This window comes from Perca fluviatilis, chromosome 6 (genome assembly GCF_010015445.1).
Source record: "Perca fluviatilis chromosome 6, GENO_Pfluv_1.0, whole genome shotgun sequence".
NCBI lineage: Eukaryota > Metazoa > Chordata > Actinopteri > Perciformes > Percidae > Perca > Perca fluviatilis.
Window position 1 is genome coordinate 31,756,434 of NC_053117.1, and position 19,263 is coordinate 31,775,696.

The window sequence follows — 19,263 nt, forward strand, 5'->3', positions numbered from 1 at the left end:
CCCCCTCCCTCCCTCCCTCCCTTTTTTTTAAACCCCCCTGTTCTTCCTATGTCATGTCTGTTTACGTGTCAACTGTCACAGTAACCATTTACACTTGTATTTATATTCTAGGGGACCCCTCGACTCGGCAGAAAGACGTCACCCAGTCCCACTCGGAGGGGCATGTTTGATTAGAGGCCCCGCCTCTCCCCACAAACCCCGCGCTGCTATTGGTTCATGCTGAACGATGCCTTACCCACAGCTAGATGAGGGGCTTGATCCCAAGCACCAACCAACCAATGAGATTTCTGGAAATATTTTTATTTATGTGCACGCTGACGAGCCCAAAGTGCCCTTTGAATATGAATGTAACCAGCTGGTGCCTCCAGTCCCCTCACATTCTGGTTGAAATAATCAGCAAACCAACACGGACACAAATTCAACTACTAAATGCCATTTATTTGTTCTTTTTTTTCTTCTCCATTTTTTTTTTTTTTTTGTGCAATTTGACAACTTTTATTTTATTTCTAAAGCTCAATGTTGATCATTCAAGAGCACCAAAACATTTGTGATTTATTTTTTATTTTTTTTGTTGTTGAGCACATCCGAGTAGGCAGACGGAGAATAATCCACCCACACGTTAGAGGAAATATTTCCTGTATATATATCGCTCACCTCGACATCCCGGCCTGTGCGCCCAGCTCTCTGCACTACATGTACAACTCATGTGGATGAATGCATCAATGAGTAGACGCGACCTAGACTGGAGAAATTGTACTTTTATACAAATCATTTGTATCTATTTAAGAAGTATCACAGTATTTTGAATATTTCCTATTACTACTTAACAACCCATGAAGTTATATATTTATCAAAGTATAGTTTTTAATGCAGATATATGTATTCCATTGTACATATGGTGGTCATTAGTTTAGTTATTCTCCTTTTTTGTGTCCAGTTATTTTCTGTCCGTCTCATGTGTAATATAAGCTGTCCTCCTCTAGTGTTCTTCCAGGTACTGACTTTCATCCTTGAATGAGAATTGAAGTGCCTGGGATGCCATATAATAATAAAAATCAATTAAAGAATATAGATCAGTGTCTCGTCTTCATTGATGACCCACAAATCTTAGGTAAGTAAACCTATTATATTCACACATTTAAGGGAAATTAAAGTGCAGTAAGGATCATGTTTCTCTTACCCCAGCCTGTTGGAAAACATTTAGTTATTTTAGGTTTTATCTTACATGTTCAGTCTGTTCTGGGTTTCTACATGGTTCTCTGTACCTGTTCAGCAGAAGAAATATTAGTTTTTTTTTTCTTCACTCCTTTTATTTCTAGACAAAGACGACCCATCTTTCTGTCCAACATTTAGCAAAGTGCTCTAAAAACTGCACACTGGATGCATAGAAAACAGCAGTTCATTTTTTTTATACATTAAACACATCTCCGATGACTGTGATGAAAACACAGATCATTATATGACATGCTCACTTAATCTTAGGTGATGATCAGAAACAGTGAAATACAAAACATAACATTTCATCAACATTCATAAACACGTGTAAAACAAATGCCTAAAATACAAATGTGAAGCAGAAGAAGACAAACAGACTCAAAATATAAATCAAAGCAGAATGACCTCAAACTAAATCAATATTTTGACCTTTTGTTAATTCAAAAGACAAGGATAGCATGGTAACAGCCTCTCTTTTTGGCACAACTTTACTAGTTATTAGTTACTTCACAGATTCAGATGTATAATATAACAGATTAAGATAAAACCCCGGGTGGGAATTGACAAGCTACCCAGCAGTACATAGTCATTTAAATTACCCCACCTTTCCCAGCTGCAACATTAGTGATGAACACATTAATGCATCAGTAATTATTATCCAATAATATGTTTACGATTCTGAAATGGGTCATTCTGCGTAATGAGTACTTTTTAGTTTTTGTACTTTGAAGACCTATTGATGCTAATACTTTTGTATTTTTACTAAAGTAAACTTTTTAATGCTTTTACTTAAGTAAAAAATTGGAGTAGCCTACTTCTTCCACCACTGTTGGCTGCACATACAGGAGCTCACAGTAACAGTCAACTGTTTAGTCAGGAAATCATGATCGCTGAACCTAAACTATAATTTTGAAGTGAGATATTGAGGATTTGGAAACATCATTAGAAAAGTAAGTGAGACACTGACTTTTAGACTAAAGAAATGGCACATTCATTCTTTGATTAATGACCAGCTGAATTAATAGACTTAAAGAAACCCTTGGTCGCTCCATTAAAAACACTCGGGTGTTTTACTGCTACATCCTTATTTTGTCTGCTGTGACAGACATTCATCATAATTTGTTCCTTCTGGCACAACACGAAACACATAAGAAATATGAATTTGAGTAATTTGCAAAGGACTGAAGGGGGAAATGGCAACAGACTGGCTCCTCTGTATTTTGGAGATGCTGTATGAAGGGTTAGAATAGGAATCTAGTTTTGTTGTTATTTGGGTTTAGAGAATAAGTTTCGGACAGCTGAATCAGTCCGGTTATTGGAGCTGGCGGTTTTCTGACTGGAGGGCTTCCTGAGGGCATGGAAAGAGCAACAGAAGTAAAAGTGAAAAATATATTGAAGCGCATATTTCCAACACAACAACAAACAAATCATCCTTAAATATCAAAAGTATAGCCTCTATCAATTTAAAATGGGGTGAATGATAGTAATGGTAATTCTTTTTCTCTGAAATATATACTGTATATTGTTTGTAAAAGGAATTCTATATTTAACACAAGGGTGATGTTGGAGCCATTTCACCACTTTGTTTGTATATGCTTCCATATTTGTTATGTCAAGGTGCAGTTTTATGTTTGAGCACTGGGTGGAACATGGCCTTTGGGAAGGCATAAAGCTAATCAGCCACAGGTACACAGGTGTGTGGAAAACGGGGAAAGCAGACCGCTTTTTACCGTGTCAGTCGGGTCAGTCGTGTTTGTCATGTCAGTTTGGTCAGGGTTTCAGTTGTTTGACAAGGAAACTAAACCAGAAATGAAAATGGACTCTATGCTTGCGTGACGGTAAGCAGGCCGTTACAGAAAGTAAATGGGTCACAGCACCGAAATCCAAACAAATTGTGGACTTTAAATATTGGCGCGCAGAACACGCGTCCAAGCAAGTTCTCCCAATTCCTCCATATTGGCCTAATGTCGCCTGAGATTAAAGACTCTACAGGCGGTATTCTTTCCTCCAGAGCCCGTTTATCTATTATCACCATCATTTTCTGTTTCTACATTCAGTTGTCGACAGTGCTGACAAAGGAAACTAAAGTAGGTGTATGTGGAGACCCTAACAAACCTGTGCAGAGGCACGTGGGTGCTGCTGGACCCAGCTGCTCCCATCCTGGAGAGTTTGTGTTTCAGTGCGGGGCGGGGTACGAGGCCTAGGTCACCTGGCCTGTAGCGGGCCAGCTCGAACTGAAAACTCAAAGCTGGATTCAGGGTCACTTCTCTGTAAAGACACGGGGAACAGGATGAGGGTGACAGAGCAGCACCAACTCAGAAGAACAGAACTGTACCGTTGTGATGATTGGCCTCATTGGCAACATCTAAAACTTGTATTTCTTTGTTGTGATTGGGTAATCAAAACTTCTGCCAAGGAAGTACACTAAAACATGCCGTCAACCACATTAAAGCAACACTAAAGCACTTTTCCCGCTTCGGTCCCCCTACAGGTTGGAAGCGGAATTGTCCATTACCGCTGTCGTAATGTCTCATTCGAACTACAGATCCGCTAGCCTGGTCCTACCGGACTCTCATACATTTCATTTATACAGAGAGTCTGGCCACTCTCCATTGCGGGTGTTAACTTCCTTGAAGGCGGGTACTCTGTTGAAGTTTAAAACTATTGGATCTGCCCAGAGCCACTCTGGTAGCCTGGCTCCGCCCTCCTACGTACTGTCTGGTAGGACCAGGCTAACAAGAGGGGACGTCACGACCTCAACGTCATCGTTCTCAGCCACTCGCTCTGTTCACTGATTGGACCGGTAAAGATTTGGCTGGAGAAAACCCAAGAATATACCACAAACCCAGACGGAGTACTGAAGGAAAATTAAAATTGAGCGGAAGTACGTAGGAGGGCGGAGCCAGGCTACAGATCCGCTACCCCAGGGGTGTCAAACTCATTTTCGCTAAGGGCCACACTAGAAAAAGAGAATCACACCAAGGGCCACACATGTAGAGTTTATTGACATGCTTTTGTTACTTCTTTTTTAACATGCATTTTTTTTCCTCCTTTTTGTTCCAACTTTTTTGTGGCTTTCTCAGACATTTGTCACCTTTTTGTAAATTTGTTGCTTTTTCCAATATTTTTTTAATGTTTTTTGTTGCATTTTTGTTGAAATGAAGCCCTACAAAAGTCATCAAAAGAGTTTCTTAGCCATCATAGAATTTAGCAAATCAAGTAAAACGATAATTTTTTTTTTAACAATAACCTGTTTCACAGCCTGAATATGAAAACTCTGCTTCTGGGAGTCTCAGTTGGCAAATCTGCCATATTCTGCTTTGAAAGTCAGGTAATTGCAGTTTAAAAAAACACTTTCCTGTGTTTTTGGTTTGGCACACAACTAGACGGACAAAATTTATTGTGAACCCAAACTGATATACAGGGCCGGATCTAAATCTGAAAGGGGCCGGATTTGGCCCGCGGGCCTTGAGTTTGACACATGTGCGCTACCCGATCTGGCAAACTTGCATAATGTAATGTAATGGACAATTCCGCTTCCAACCTTTAGGGGGACCGAAGCGGGAAAAGTGCTTTGGTGTTGCTTTAAAGTCTACATGTAGTTGAGAGATACTTTAGTGATTGTATGACCTGTCTGCTGCAGGGTCAGAGGTCTGCTGCTCATCCAGCTGGTCCTTCTCTGCGGTGGTGTTGGTGGGTGTGGGCCGGTCCAAGACCACCAGCAGCTTCTCCATCAGCTGCTTCCACCGGACAACAGAGTCCACCTCCGAGCCCTGGTCTGTAGGAGCATCCTGCAGGGAACGGAGCCAACATCACGGGCTGAAGTCGTAAAAACATTTCAAAGAGGCTGAAACAATCCCATCGCATTATTAGGCTACTTAAGCAGCAACTTCACATTTGGAGATATTTCAAATGTCAAGATTCCTCTCGGTTACATACAACGAAAGTGAGGCCGTTATTCCCAAATCTATTCTGTGTAATTTGGGTTTAATACCTTCTTACACTTCTACTAGCTAATCCTCTCAATTACAGTAGTTTAGCAGTAGAAATGCTTGAGTGTATTCCTTAGCAATTGAGCTGGTTTGATGAAATGGATCATGTTGTGCAGATTGGTCATCATGATCATAAGATCATAGGGTTTAGAACGGATGTGTTGTACAGAAGTTAGTGAAGTTGCAGTAGGGAATTAGGGAAATTATTTTACTTAATGACAGGGAGGGCTAAGCTAACCTGGAAATCTTATTGATAAGAATCTTAAACATCCCAATTTTTACATAACAACCAACTAACGATGTTGCCAAAAAAAAGATTTTTATTAGTTAAAAAGGATAATAAATAAGGTGTAAGATGTATATCTATTTCAGACATTTTTTTGTGAACCTCTCTGTCACAGAAAAATAGCACTGCAAAAAGCAACAACAAAAGTGCAAAAAGAAAAGAAAATTCTGCCAATGGGCTGAGATAACTGACAACCTTCCCTTGAAAGTGTTTGTGTGTCCAGATGTTCCTGACTTTTTTTTTTTTTTTTTTGTTTTACCATCAGGGCTTGTCTGAGAGTGATGGCTGCCTCCTGCATGATGCTCTTCATCCTGCTCCTCCTCTTCCTCTCCTGCTGTAGCTCTGCCTCCTGTCCGCTCACCTTGGCTCTGTTTTTACTGCACTGCTCGGACAGCGAGGTCCGGTCCTGTCTGAAAACACAACACTAACTGTGGGTAACCCACCCATTTTTGTTTTGTTTTGATTTGTCCAGAAACTTATATATTGGAAATTTGCGATTCTTTTTTTCTCGGTCTGTAAATCATTATTGAGACATTCTTGTGAATTGCTCTTAAAATTTAAATGAATTGGACCTTGAATAAAGCACGAGTCAGTGGTATGTTGACAGTAAAGACTTGACAGGAGTGAACTTTGACCTGAGTGCCTCCATCTCAGCCAGGACTCCTGTGTGTTTCGTCTGAAGCTGCTCGAGTTCTCGCTTACAGTCCTTCAGCTCCGCCTGCAGCTGCTGACACTTTTCTGTAAGCTGCTCCACCACCTGATAGAGTGAAGATGAAGTATATAGTATAGAAGTATATATATATATATATATATATCGAAAACTGCAACACCCACTGGATCCGATCCCACATTGGGCCCAAATGATGAGTAGATGGAGATCTGTTACTCTTACCTTCTTGCGGATGCAGCTCTTGCGGGACGTCTCGCTGAGCATTTGCTCCAGGATATCCACATCCACACTGAGCCGACTCTTACGCTCCCGCAGGGCCGAGTTCTCCTCCATCAGGACATGTGTCTGCTCTGACAGCTGGCTGATCTGAGCCTTGACCTCCGAGTTCTCCTGAAGGGCCAACCTGGTCGTCTCTGGGACCTTCTGGTCCACCAGGTGCTGTACCTCTGCCGCCATGGCCGCCACATGGCTCTCCATCTCCTTCTCTAACCTTTTGAGGGTTTGTTAGACATTTGTTTGTTTTTGATGTGACTTAGCCCTGTACAAAAACAGCTTTTTACCCTTCATTTTACAAAAAAAAAGAAAAAAGGGCCTGGAATTTATGCTAACACATTTATGTCATATTTTTTAATGTTTTCATTGCTAGGAAAGGCTATCATTGTAGTCTATAATTGCAATGCAATGCTGTCACAAAATCAGCAGTCATAACCTCTTCTTTTCCAGCAGTGCTTTCATCTCCAGGCTGTGGATAGCAGCGTTGTGTTCCTCGTTCTGATTGGCCAGCTGCTTCTCCAGAGACTCCATGTTGGACGTCAGCTGCTCCTTCTGCTTCTGAAACTCCTCCAGATTAGCCAGCCTCGTCACTTGGAGCACGAGAGAAGAGTTAAAAGTTCACTCACTAAGGTTTAACTCAACCAATGAGTTTGTTTCTGCATCCAGTTTGTGTTAAATGCAGTGTACAGGCTGCTAAACTGTTCAGCCACCTAGCTGATGCTACAGGTCCAATGAGGTAAACAAAAAACATTTAATAACAATGTATTGCTATGTAATGGTATCATTGTACCTATCATAGTACCTATGTAATGCTGTCTAGAGTTAACTAGGTAGAAATATATTGTCAGTCCTTGATTCATCTCACACTCAGATGTCTAGAAATAAAAAATATTTTCTACCAAAATATGTTCATAGTTTTTTGTTGGATGTGTGAATTAGTCTGAGTGTGCAAAAGAATTGTTTCCATGTCATGTGCTGTAGTATCTATCTGAGTTGCATTATTCATTCAAAAGAGGGTGGAAGATGGGACAATTTAATGCTGTGAGGAAAAACATGTTTCCTGTAACACCAGTATTATTTTCTCAGTTAAATATTTAGGTCTCAGTTTTATGTGGAAAAACATAAAAGCAGAGAGAAGTTTCCACATCAAAACCATCTTCACCGGTGTTCAACATGCTACAACTGGACGCTGCTTTAACATACAGAGATATTCAGTCTTACCGAGTGTCGTGTTTTCGGCGTTGAGTTCTTCAATCCGGTCTTGAAGCTCTTGCCTCAGCAGACTGTGCTGCAGCTGCAGAGAGTCTCTGTCATTATCGGCAGCCTGCCGCTGACTCTCCAGAAGCTCTGTCAGCTCATCCACCTCGTCCTCCTTTTTCATCAGGGAGCGTTTCAGATACTCAACAATGTCCTTTTTCTCCTTCTCCAGTGCACTGTACTGAAAGTTTAAGTCCTTCTTCTGCCTCTCCAGTTGATCACATTTCGGCTGATATCTGGAGGAAGAGCATCATACAGGCCCAATGGTTAAGGACAAAATCTTTAATGGTTCTTGCAGTGGTGGAAAGTAGCTAAGTACATTGTACTCAGGTACTTTACTTGCGTACAAAAAATTCTGAGGTACTTGTACTTTTACGGTAAATGTTCTGCTATACTTCTACTCCATTACATTATAAAGGCAAATATGCATTTATCTGATAACCTCAGTTACTTTGCAGATTCAGATTAATAATACAAAATATAATCAATAAATACATTAAGATATAATATTATAGAATAAGCTAAAACGTCAATGATCCCTGTAGGGGAATTCATAAGCTAGCAGATAAAGTAGTTCAATTAAGCCCCACCTTCATCAGCTGCAACATTTAAGTGATGACTGTTTCAATAATTGCAATCCAATAATGTATTATACATTATCCTGTAATGGGCCCTTCTGCATAATAAGTAGTATTATTTTGGTACTTTAAGTATATTTTATGTGCTCAGCTAAAAGTCTGAATGCATGACTAGTACAAGATCTGATTACTTCTTCTACCTCTGGATTCGTGTAGTATATACTGTACATGTAAAGTAGGGTGATGTGTATTTGCTTCTGGATCTCTGGCAGATTAAATGCCATAAATCACCTTGCTGCCTCTCATAGAGCTGTGCTGGTTGCATGATGTGTTGTGGAGATGTTTTTTTTCTCTCCCCATGCTGGAATTATATTTCAATTATTTGGCAGCTGCTTTTGTCCAAAGTGACTTACAAAAGTGAACTTAGCCTCAGTGCGAACACCAGGTGCTGGAAGAAGGACTCAGATCTTTAAAGTAGCAATACCACAGTGTAGAAATACTTAAGGAAAGTTGGAAGTAAAAGTAATGCATTAAATGCAAAAACATGGCGTGTTATTATTATTATTATTATTATGTACTGATAGCTGTTTAATAAATGGAGTGCAGTAAAAGGTAAAATATTTCCCTCTGAAATGTAACGATAGTGGAGTAGAAGTATAAAGTAGCAGAAAATAGAAATGCATATGCAAAGTAAAGTACCTCAATTTAGTATTTTAGTACAGTACTTGAATAAATATACTATAGTTGCTTTCCACCACCGCTAGCTATCTGCAATATTGGCGTATAACGTTACACTTATAAAGAAGCTAGCTAAACTTAAGTGATAACGTAATTTAGCTACTTAATGAGTTAGCAACAAATTAATGACAAACTAACATACCATGTGTTAACGTTAGCTACAACGTGAACTGTGCCCTAAAGAGATTTTTTTAAATCCAAGTTTGAAATAAAGATTAACAACATTATCCACAATAATACATATATACACTACAGACTTTACACATAATGCCCATAAAAGTAGCTTTAAAGTAGTTAGTCTCGTGGATGTAGCGTTAGCATTATTTCTCGAAATAGCTAGAGAAGCACTATTTTTTTGGTCCTAACAGCCTCACCTCTCCAACTGCTCGTTCAAATATCGTATTTGAGTCAGATATAAATCCTTCTCTTTGTCGTCAGACCCGGTTTTAACTGCAGGCGTTTCAGAACTTTCCTTTTTCGATGTTTTCTTGGCTTCATCTTGTTTGTCGCCGCTTTTCTTATCCTTCTTTTTGGGCATTGTGTCACAGAAAGTTGGCTAAAGCCAAGCAACTCATGTCTAGCAACTAAACTACGTTGTTGCTAGGCGATGCTGCCTTCAGGGACTCCTCGAAAAGTTTACTTCTTCCCGCGGTTACTTACTTGCTATTATTAAATACTCGCGATATATTTATACTTTTATCAAATATAGAATGGTGCAAAGTTTTACAGGTATGATGTTAAATGTAATTTGTAACCGGTGTTTTTATTAGATGTAGATACAGGTATTTATACCTTTTGGTGTTTTTTACCAGATTTTAAGAGTGATTAATTTGCTCTGGTTACGTTGTTGTTACAATTCTGTTTTTCTATTTTTTCTGAGCTTTAAAACCATCACCACATTTGGCCAGACCAGATTGAAAAATTAGGTTTTGAATAAGAGTTAATTAAAAATGATAAAATAAGAAATAATAATAACTTTATTTATACAACACCTTTCAAAACAAAGTTACAAAGGGCTTTGCAATAAAAACAAATAGATAATACATAATACAAAATTACACACAAACAGACCAATGTTTCATATGCTACAATTTAAAGGCTCGTTGGTAACCTAGTTGGTTATCAGGTTTGTGTATTGAAAGTATACAAAAGAAATAGATAATGAACCTCTACATATTTTTTCTCAAAATAGGCAGCATAGCCATCTCCTCAAGCCGTACATCTGTCACTGGCACACATAGGCTAATATCCTACAAAATAAAGTTTTATCACAATTAAATATGCCTTTAATATTAGACTACGTTTACAAAGATCACCTATTCTATATTATAAAATTAAGCCACCTGGCCATAGTCTTGCTTTGTCAGACCATCCACAAGCTGCGGAGCGGAAGAGGGTCTGGCTAGTCCACATAGCATTCCGGTGCAACATTACGAATCCCACTATGGCCACGCCACGACCCGCCCTACAAAGCAGCTCGATTGGTTGGGGTTAGGCATTTCACCTCGAGTGGTTAAAGGTCACATGACATGGTGCTCTTTGGATGCTTTTATATAGACCTTAGTGGTCCCCTAATACTGTATCTGAAGTCTATTTCCTGAAATTCAGCCTTGGTGCAGAATTACAGCCACTAGAGCCAGTTTGCTAGTTTGAAAGCCATGATGTCTCTCTTTCTCATGGGTGGGCCAAATTCTCTGGCCGGGCAAAGCAGAGAAAGGGGAGGTAACCTTGCTCCTTATGACCTCATAAAGAGAAGATTCCAGATCGGCCCCTCTGAGCTTTCATTTTCTCAAAGGCAGAGCAGGATATCATGGGCTCGGTTTACACTTATCGCCATTTCTAGCCACTGGGGGACCATAGGCAGGCTGGGGGGGATGCATATTAATGTAAAAACCTCATAAAGTGAAATTTTGATGCCATGGGACCTTTAAGGTTAGGATAGCCGATTGGTCAGGGGATAGGACCTGTACAAATAGGGTTACGTTACCTTGCCATGGACGCATGGCCAATAAATGCTATTGAAGGGCGGGTCTTGGTGTGGCCATAGTGGGATTTGTAATATCGCTTCCGGGATGGGAGAAGAACATGCTCTGGTTTATTGGCACTTTTTAAACCAATCACAATCGTCATGGGCGGCGCTAAGCTCCGCAAGGAGCCACTGTAAAATAGTCGTGGGAGAGAAAACTCAGATTTGTCAGATATTCTAGCTGTCTCAATTTACCCTGCAGAGATCTGAGGAACAGTCAACCATAGTCCTCATAAATCCACCGGAGTTTAAATTTACAACACAAAGGAAAGGAAATGGACATTGGTGAAAATACATGCATCCTGCGGAATTTCCTGCGGCACTGGAGCAATCCCGGAAGTGGAACGTCAAGGATAATAGAATTCCTGGCCATGACCTATGGCCCCCTAATGATTTCCAACTCAGTGGTTAGCCTACCTTAGGTGGTGTGAGTCAGTATTGCAGAAGTGCATGCAGGAAAAAAATGCTACAGCTCTGCTGTTTCCACATTTTTCCTTCATGTGATTAAATGTCAGCTGCTCATCTTTTCATTTGGTACACACTGACTTCACTGCTGTTACTGGGTAGCTCTGCGAGCAGTCATAATAGAAAGGTTATGTGTTCAATCACAGACTTCATTACTGCGTATATTCTATCCTTTTTTATCATATGCTAGAGGCAATTAAACTCAGTGTTGTGACCTTGCTTTCAGTTACCTTACAGCACCAGGACCTTAGCCAATGAAGTGTAGCAGTTATTTATTCAGCACTGTGTAACTGCTTTCTTTTTAATTGGTAACTTTTCATCCCCTCTTTATTTGGCTGCAGGGATTTTAATTGGGTCCCTTTTGTGTTTTTCACCTCACTTCACTCCCTGCCCATAAATCCACTTGGCTGATTAAGTGACCAGTGTGGAGGTTAATTCAGTTTAAGCTCAGTCAAGCCTTGTAATTTAATAAGAGAGTATTAATTCACCACGTAGCATAATGAAAAAATAAGGGCTACAGTAAATATATGTTAGTAGAATGCTACTCGAATATTACAGCATATCTACAACCACAGGGGGATACCACAGGGCTACTGCTGGCTATTATAAATTGAGTACCATAGACACAAGAAAAAAGAAAGAGAAACAGAGCTTTTGATTGTCAATCCACATAAAGGAATGGTAAAGTAGGACAGTTTTAAAGCTTCACCGTTTTTATCTTTCCTTGTTTATACTTCCATTACTAAAAATCAACACTGAGCTCATTATAAACTAGTATGAGATTAAAAAAATTAGGATATGTGGCTATGACCACACTTCCGGAGGCAAGGCACACTATATTCATACAACCCACCAGTGAATCGGGATGGAAAGTACAATGACATAGGGTTCTGAGGTGAACAATGTTAAGGTTATAAAAAAAAAACAACAACTAATGCATGGTTTGTAAGTGTCATATATTTTTTTATGGAATATAATGGTGAATTAGAATTGTGACTCTGTCCCAGGGACAGTGTGTTACTGGCAAACTGGGACAGCCATTAAAGATATAGCGATAACAATGATCCCAAGAAGGCCGAGGAAAGAATCTGCTGTATCTGCACCCATGCTTCCAAAAATTAAATGTTTATTATTATTTTTGTTGTTAACAATACTTTTATGGGTTACTATTGTGTACCTAGTTCGTTCATTCAGTGACAATTGAATGGGTTTTAAGTGTCCCACTTTGCCAATAAAGGTGTCCCAGTTTGACTGTAGCGCCTGGAAAAATTTGGTGTTGGGTCAGTGTGTGTTTGAGGAAGAGTCATCCATCCTGTGTTTAATGATTCTTTCTTTTTTTTCTGTATAGTATAGTAGAGCTCTTAAGCTATTTAGAATAGTATCGTATGAGGGGCTAAGACATTTGGATCATAATTAAAAATGACGTAGAAGGTACATTTTCAGAAAGTATCCCACTTTACCACTATTCACCCTAATTGGCAGTTGAAATGTCTTACGCATACCTCTCTTTATACACACAGCACACACATGCAATTCAGGGGGTCGGGTCAACCATGTTATGGCGCCCTTGGCTTGGAGCAGTTTTGGGGGTCCAGTGCCTTGCTCAAAGAGCACCTCAACAGTGCACAGGAGGAAAACTGGCACTCTCCAGCTCCCAGTCCACACTCCATACTTGGTTTGTATGGGGACTTGAACCGGCCACCTGCAGAAAGGGCAACAGGAGTTGAGATCAAGTTAACTTAGCATATATGATAATCAGAGAGTCTTGTACAATCTGCAAGCAAATTAGCAGGTTGTTTACAATCATACAACCATAATCAACAGACGAATTATGATGTAATATCAGAACTTATAAAACTTTATTTGTACTTGTGGGTAAATTCTCAAGCTACACAGCAGTAGGCTATACAAAGTAGTTAACCATCTGCAGTTTCGACATCAAAGTGATGATCACATTAATGCATCATAATGCATTATAATCCAATAACATAATATGGGCAGTTTTTCCTATGGTTCGTGGAAGACATAGCTGCACATAGATGACTTGTAGCAGATATGTGTGGTTTTAGGATGTAGGGAGAGCCCGTATGTCTAACATGTTACTATGTTTATTGTTGTGTTGTTGGATTGTTTAATTAATTATCATTAATATTAATATTTATGTTTAAATGTTTCTAAACTTCATATATTGGGCCTGAGGACCGCTCTGAAAACCAGATGGTGGATCTCAAGGGGTTTATACTCGAATTACATTTTTAAATGAAATAAGTGTAAAAATAATAATAAATTAAAAAAAAGTCAGTGAGTGCAGCAAAGTGATGCTATGTCCTGCCAGCTTTCTCCCCCGCGTCCAGCTTGTTTCCTCCCACAAGTCACAGCAGCAGGGCGGGGAGGGACGGTGACCTTATAGCCTCTATCGTGGCACCAGTACAGGGCTTTAACCAGCCGAGCCTGCTGGGACGAACCCTTTAGTTGCTAAAGTCTGACTTTTGTTGTTCTTGGGTAGTTTAGTTTTTTGTTGAGGTTTTATTATTCCAGTAGACATGAGTAAGGACAAGCAGAGCAAGCAGGTGCCGGAGTGCACCGGACCTCTGTCCCCATCTAAAGGCCAGAAACCCCCGAGAATGCCCAAGTGCTCCCGGTGTAGGAACCATGGCTACGTGTCTCCTCTGAAGGGACACAAGCGCTTCTGCAACTGGAGGGACTGTCAGTGTCCCAAATGCAAACTGATAGCTGAGAGGCAAAGAGTCATGGCGGCCCAGGTAACCGTTATTTTTTAAAAATGTATTATTTTAACCGGTTAGCGCGCAGCTAACGTTAGCTTAAGCTCAGCTGAAAAGCTTTTAAACATCAAGATGTGGCTATAAAAACAAATAGTTTCTACGGTGTGAAACAGGAAATACAACAATGTAATTGTTTGTAAAATATTTTAATTCAATATTTGTATACTTTTTAACCTGTGTGGATGTGTTTACTTCAGATGTTTTTCTTAATTTTTATTTGTGTAGCTAACATTACCGACATGTCAAAGCAACCTACGGTCAACCTGATTAGCGTGAACATTAGCTTAAAAAACAGCTGCACGGCTAGCCTACATAACTTTATAAACTGTTAATGTGTGTTAGGTATGTTTCATGAGTATTGTTACACTTGTTGCTTACAGCAGACAGTTAATAAATATATTTTAAGCAATGGTTAGGCTACAATATATATAGAGCAGCTACTTTTCCCATAAAATACTTTGTAACTTTTTATAGGTAAATTGAAGTAACTTAACATGTTAACTGTTTTTGAAACAGCCATTGTTACATATTCAAATTACTCGTATTGTCCAATTAATAGTCCAAAACCCAAAGAGATTTAATTTGCAATGATGTAAAATAGATAAACAGAAGATACTCAAATTTAAGGAACTGGTGTCAGAAAATGTTTGGAAATTTTGCTTGAAAAGTGAACCAATCAAAAATATTTTCTGATAATTTTTGTCATGCACTTATTTATTAATAGTTTCAGCCCTAGACCTAACTTTAACCCTAAGTACATACAGTGATAGCACGTGGTAATAAGTTGTACATTGGTATTGCAAGTGAAGCACAACCTGTGTATTGGTGTCTTGGTATTGCTGCACTCATATAATATACTAATAATTTAATTTTCACAAATATATTGACTTAATTTCCATGTGTAGCAATTCCATGATATGAATATGACATCAGTCCTATCAATTTAATACACACTGCTTTGTTTTGTAAGTTAGAAAACAATAAACAACATAAAGAACTATAACACATAGTCAGCATAGTAGTAAACCAAGGGGTAAAGTTCTTATGTTGGAGCATTATCTTTGCATTATTCAGTCAGTTGATATGGTAAGGGTAATGTTTTGTTTTTTATCTCCTTTCCTCCCCTCCAGGTCGCCCTGAGACGGCAGCAGGCTCAGGAGGAGGAGCTTGGGATTTGTAGTCCGGTGTCTCTGACTGGCCCTGAGGTGATGGTAAAAAATGAAGCTGGAGCAGACTGCTTGTTCTCTTTGGAGGGACGATCCCCAACTCCAACCAGTACCTCTACTTCTTCTCATGCTGTCACAGGTGCGGTATTTCCAACTGCTATTCACTTACTGTCCTGCCTCTCATGTGTGACACACTACTAATGTAGCTGACAGCTGGTTATACAGCTGGACAGGTGAGTCACTGTGTCCAAACAACAGCTCTGGGAAGTATGTAAAAATTATTTGGTGACATTAAGCTGAAGTGGTAAACAGATTTAGAAAGAATGCACGCTGTAGTTTTCACAGAGATCTTACTGTTGAAGGCTAAAATGAAGAGAAGCAACATGAAGTGATACCTTTGATGGGTGTGTGCAATGTTAACCGACAAAAGATCATAATTAAATGTACTGTGTTAGAATATATATTTTGTATATTATATGCGAACCACTTTTGTAAAACATTAATTCTAGCTATTTAAAGCAGCATCAGAGCAAAGGATTGCCAGTGTTTATGAATTGTGGATTTGTTTTACTTGAGTGAATTCGTTGTATGTTGAAATGCATTTCATAGATTGTGGACTGATAGATTTGGTCCTTTTCCGTTGTCCTTGAAATCCCAGTGAACAGCTGACTCAAGACACGCTTCCGGGATACCCCTTAAAAGTTGTTGTTTTAATTAAATAATTTCTACGAATTATTTTTCTAAACTACCAAGCTGCTCTTAAGTCTATACAATTGACCTATTGACAATCTTAAATTCAGAAGAATTCAGAAGATTATTTTAATCTGTTGGCTTTCTATAGATGGTCAAGTAAAACCATTTTATTTTGACAGTTTCTTGTCGAGAAAATTTCCATCACTGTAAACTAAAATTGCAAATGTTTTTCTATAACAGGCAACAAAGGCACATTCTTTTCAATCACTTATTTGGTGAGTTATATATGTACCTAGAAATCACTTTTAAATAGTAATTTTCTGTTTCAGGGTCAAAAAGACTGAATTAAGTGCACAATAAAACATTAAAATGTCCGCAGGACAGAATTATTTTATAGATACACCTAATAAGAGACATATTCATGGGAAAATAAGAGAAAATTAAAGTTGATTTTGGTGGCAGCATCATAAAAGGGCATCCTTGATGTCTTTCTTGGCGGCAGTGGGGAGGCAGACACAGATATCGTGTTCCCTGTCGGACTGATAGCAAATTTTAGGAGGTGGAATATGACTGTGGTCAAGGCTGCTCATGTCTTCTGCTTTGTGTTCATGTTATAATGGGTCTTTGGCTTGGCAACAGAGAGGAAAAGACTGAGCTGGAAAAAGGAGTCAAGCACTCTGTGATTCACTGATGACAAGAATTAGAACAGGGACAACAAATGTCATTATCTTTGGCTTCAGTGGTGCACAGAGTCTTCATTGTGTAAAAACGAAGGATCAGGGTCTGCCTGAGAAGAATGTGGCCTTGTTGATAAGGAAAGAACAAGGGATGATGATGATGATGATGATGATGATGTTGATGACGGTCATATTCGTCCTGATAGGGCAACCCACATTCCTGTAATGATGGTGTGTTGTGTTAGGTCTGCAAATTTGACGTCAAAAACACCTGCCACCTGCAGATGGTGCCGTTGATCACAATTTGAACTATGGGTGACTTGACCAGACACATCTTGTAAAGATCAAGTCTTCTTTTCCTATTAAATACTTGATTAAAATATCTAGTGCAAGCCTACATCTGTTTAGGTTGAATGGATCTTTGAAGATCGTTTTCATTGTTGATTGATTGGTTTTCAGCATCAGCAAAGACTCAGCTGGGAAAATAAAAACCTAGAGCTTGAGCTCTGCTGTTGGATGCATAATTCATAAAACCAGGGTTAGTTTTACAAAAAAACATTTCTATTACATAAATGCAATCCTCAGATTCTTATTTCAAATGTGATAATTATCTAAACATACTTTAGCCTCTGAAAAGATCTTTGTCTTATTTGTTGTCTTTCCTCCATGTGCGTGTCTGCCTAGGGAGTCGCTCGGCATTGTCCCCCAGCCCGTCAGCTGGTGCCCGCGCTCATACTGAGGGATCGGCAGACCTGCTGCTGGAAACTTCCTATTACAACTTCTACCAGCCTTCCCGCTACCCCACCTATTACGGCAACCTCTACAACTACCAGCAATACCAGGTGATTAGTAATAACCAGTCTGCTGTTTATCAAACAGTCAAACTCTATTTGAAGCCTTTTTTAATGGCTCATACTAGGTATTTTACATGCTGGTCCTGCTTGTTGGTTGGTTACCTGCAATGTCTGTTCAACTTGCCTCAAGGGAGGGTTATTGTGCCATTGTTTTAAACCAACTGTGGGCGAGCACAGCAGGGCAAATTTGTGCGTGTGCATGTCTGTGTGCCTTAAAGCTTTAGTGTGTAACTTTTTATATATTAATGAACGTCCGTTGCATTCAAGCCATTGCCAAATGAGTTGATACAAAGCTCATTAAGGCCGGCTTCACACTGCCTGCGTGGTTAGAGTGTGTCAGCTGCGTGGTGTGTCTGTTTTTATTTCGTCTCCCATGTTAACAGGTTAGAGCTTGCACACTGCCTGCGTGACACGCACATCTAAGGCGTCGAAAACACGTGCATGCTAGAAATAGGACCGACGCCTATTTTTCACGCGGCAAAATAGAATACAAAAAGATGTTTATATGTCATTTTGACACAAATAGATATTAATAAATGACATGTTAATGTTTGAAAGTCTCTAGGTTTTGACATTAATGTAATTAAAAAAAAATAAAAAATAATTATTGATTTTCAAATATTGCACATGTCAATACAGAACGAAATATTCTGTAGCCTATTTTGCCGTCAATACTGCCGACGTTGTCTTTGCTGTAATCAGATCAGTATGTATTTAATGTTTAACATGAAGTATACTACTGCTTGAGTGCAGTAAATCAATGGGAAACATACATGTGTACAGACACGTTTCTGGTGTGCAAAGACATAGAAAAATCCACGCAGCCGCCACGCAACAGAAACGCCACGCTCACGCCACGCAGCCAGTGTGAAGCCGGCCTAAGACTATCGGCTGCACAAAACTCTCTCTGTATTTCTCAGCATGGCTGTGTTTACAAATTGGTATCGTCCGGCGACTTTCACGTGCAGAAACCCGAGTAAAGATAATTACCTCTTCTGAAGAGTCCATCATGTTTTTTTAATCCTCCGTGTTCTCCTTGGCTACGTAGCAACTGTGTGGAGGAGGGGATGACACGTGTCATGTGGATGCACTGACAGAATTGTTGTCATTACTTAGAATTCCTCATGGGGGAGACAGAAACTACGCACTGTAGCTTTAACTAGAATTTATAATCTTATTTATATTGTCCTCATACCTTAAACTCAACCTGTAGCTAGAGCTTAACTGTTTTTTTGTTTAACCTGCTTAGAATATTTAAAATCGTTCCATTTAATTTCAAGAGACATTTCAGTATAACTTCATTGTTGTCATGGTGGAAAAGCCTCTGAAGCAGACCATTATGTGACAATAAATATCTTCTCAAATCAGTATACAGTACTGCATTTAAATGAAAAATAATAATAAGAATATATTATTGACCATTTACCTGAAAACTTCAGATGTACAGAAAGCAAATACAGATTTTCTGCAACTTTCCCATCCTGTTTTTCCGAAGGTCATAATTTAATTTGGTTGAGATTTATTAGAAGACAGATATGAACTAAGTTCAACCCAAACCCAACTACCATTGCAACCCAGCACTGTAAAATA

At 39.3% G+C, this 19,263-nt stretch overlaps 3 protein-coding genes and 1 long non-coding RNA gene across 9 annotated transcripts in view; 3 read left to right on the forward strand and 1 right to left on the reverse strand.

Moving 5' to 3' along the window:
- kank1a (KN motif and ankyrin repeat domains 1a) overlaps positions 1 to 1,071 on the forward strand; it is a 57,979-nt gene extending 56,908 nt beyond the window's left edge. For all 4 annotated transcript variants that reach the window (XM_039804361.1, XM_039804359.1, XM_039804360.1 and 1 more), the window contains one exon: positions 112 to 1,071. In XM_039804361.1, coding sequence (XP_039660295.1) covers positions 112 to 174 — 63 coding nt within the window. In that variant the 3' untranslated portion in view covers positions 175 to 1,071. The remainder of the gene's footprint in view (positions 1 to 111) is intronic.
- A 217-nt stretch (positions 1,072 to 1,288) lies between these two features.
- Positions 1,289 to 9,609, reverse strand: LOC120561303 (cilia- and flagella-associated protein 157-like). 2 transcript variants are annotated; one of them, XM_039804365.1, is made up of 9 exons: positions 9,384 to 9,609; positions 7,658 to 7,929; positions 6,873 to 7,026; positions 6,386 to 6,653; positions 6,129 to 6,250; positions 5,753 to 5,903; positions 4,846 to 5,006; positions 3,331 to 3,483; positions 1,289 to 2,563 (listed from the first exon to the last, which is right to left on the reverse strand). In XM_039804365.1, exons 1-9 carry the CDS (start codon positions 9,545 to 9,547, stop codon positions 2,482 to 2,484), a joined length of 1,527 nt encoding a protein of 508 aa, XP_039660299.1. In that variant the 5' UTR covers positions 9,548 to 9,609; the 3' UTR covers positions 1,289 to 2,481. The 2 variants fall into 2 exon arrangements, with proteins under 2 accessions (XP_039660299.1, XP_039660297.1); XM_039804363.1 differs by having other exon boundaries at positions 1,289 to 3,483.
- LOC120561307 lies at positions 6,553 to 7,340 on the forward strand. Its single transcript, XR_005639580.1, has 2 exons — positions 6,553 to 6,662; positions 6,887 to 7,340. It is a non-coding gene; the product is annotated as an uncharacterized LOC120561307 (long non-coding RNA).
- Positions 9,610 to 13,858: 4,249 nt separating the features above from the next.
- The window catches only part of dmrt1 (doublesex and mab-3 related transcription factor 1), a 32,162-nt gene continuing 26,757 nt past the window's right edge, over positions 13,859 to 19,263 (forward strand). For both annotated transcript variants that reach the window (XM_039804489.1, XM_039804490.1), the window contains exons 1-3: positions 13,859 to 14,262; positions 15,414 to 15,588; positions 17,504 to 17,661. In XM_039804489.1, coding sequence (XP_039660423.1) covers positions 14,044 to 14,262; positions 15,414 to 15,588; positions 17,504 to 17,661 — 552 coding nt within the window. In that variant the 5' untranslated portion in view covers positions 13,859 to 14,043. The remainder of the gene's footprint in view (positions 14,263 to 15,413; positions 15,589 to 17,503; positions 17,662 to 19,263) is intronic.

Bases quoted from the DNA above. Each gene is read 5' to 3' on its own strand.
- LOC120561303 (XM_039804363.1), bottom strand. From the start codon at position 9,547: ATGCCCAAAAAGAAGGATAAGAAAAGCGGCGACAAACAAGATGAAGCC. The intron at 6,251-6,385 runs GTAAGAGTAACA...TCACTCTATCAG, and splicing joins AGAGCTGCATCCGCAAGAAG to GTGGTGGAGCAGCTTACAGA. The intron at 5,904-6,128 runs GTCAAAGTTCAC...TTGTGTTTTCAG, and splicing joins GCTGAGATGGAGGCACTCAG to ACAGGACCGGACCTCGCTGT.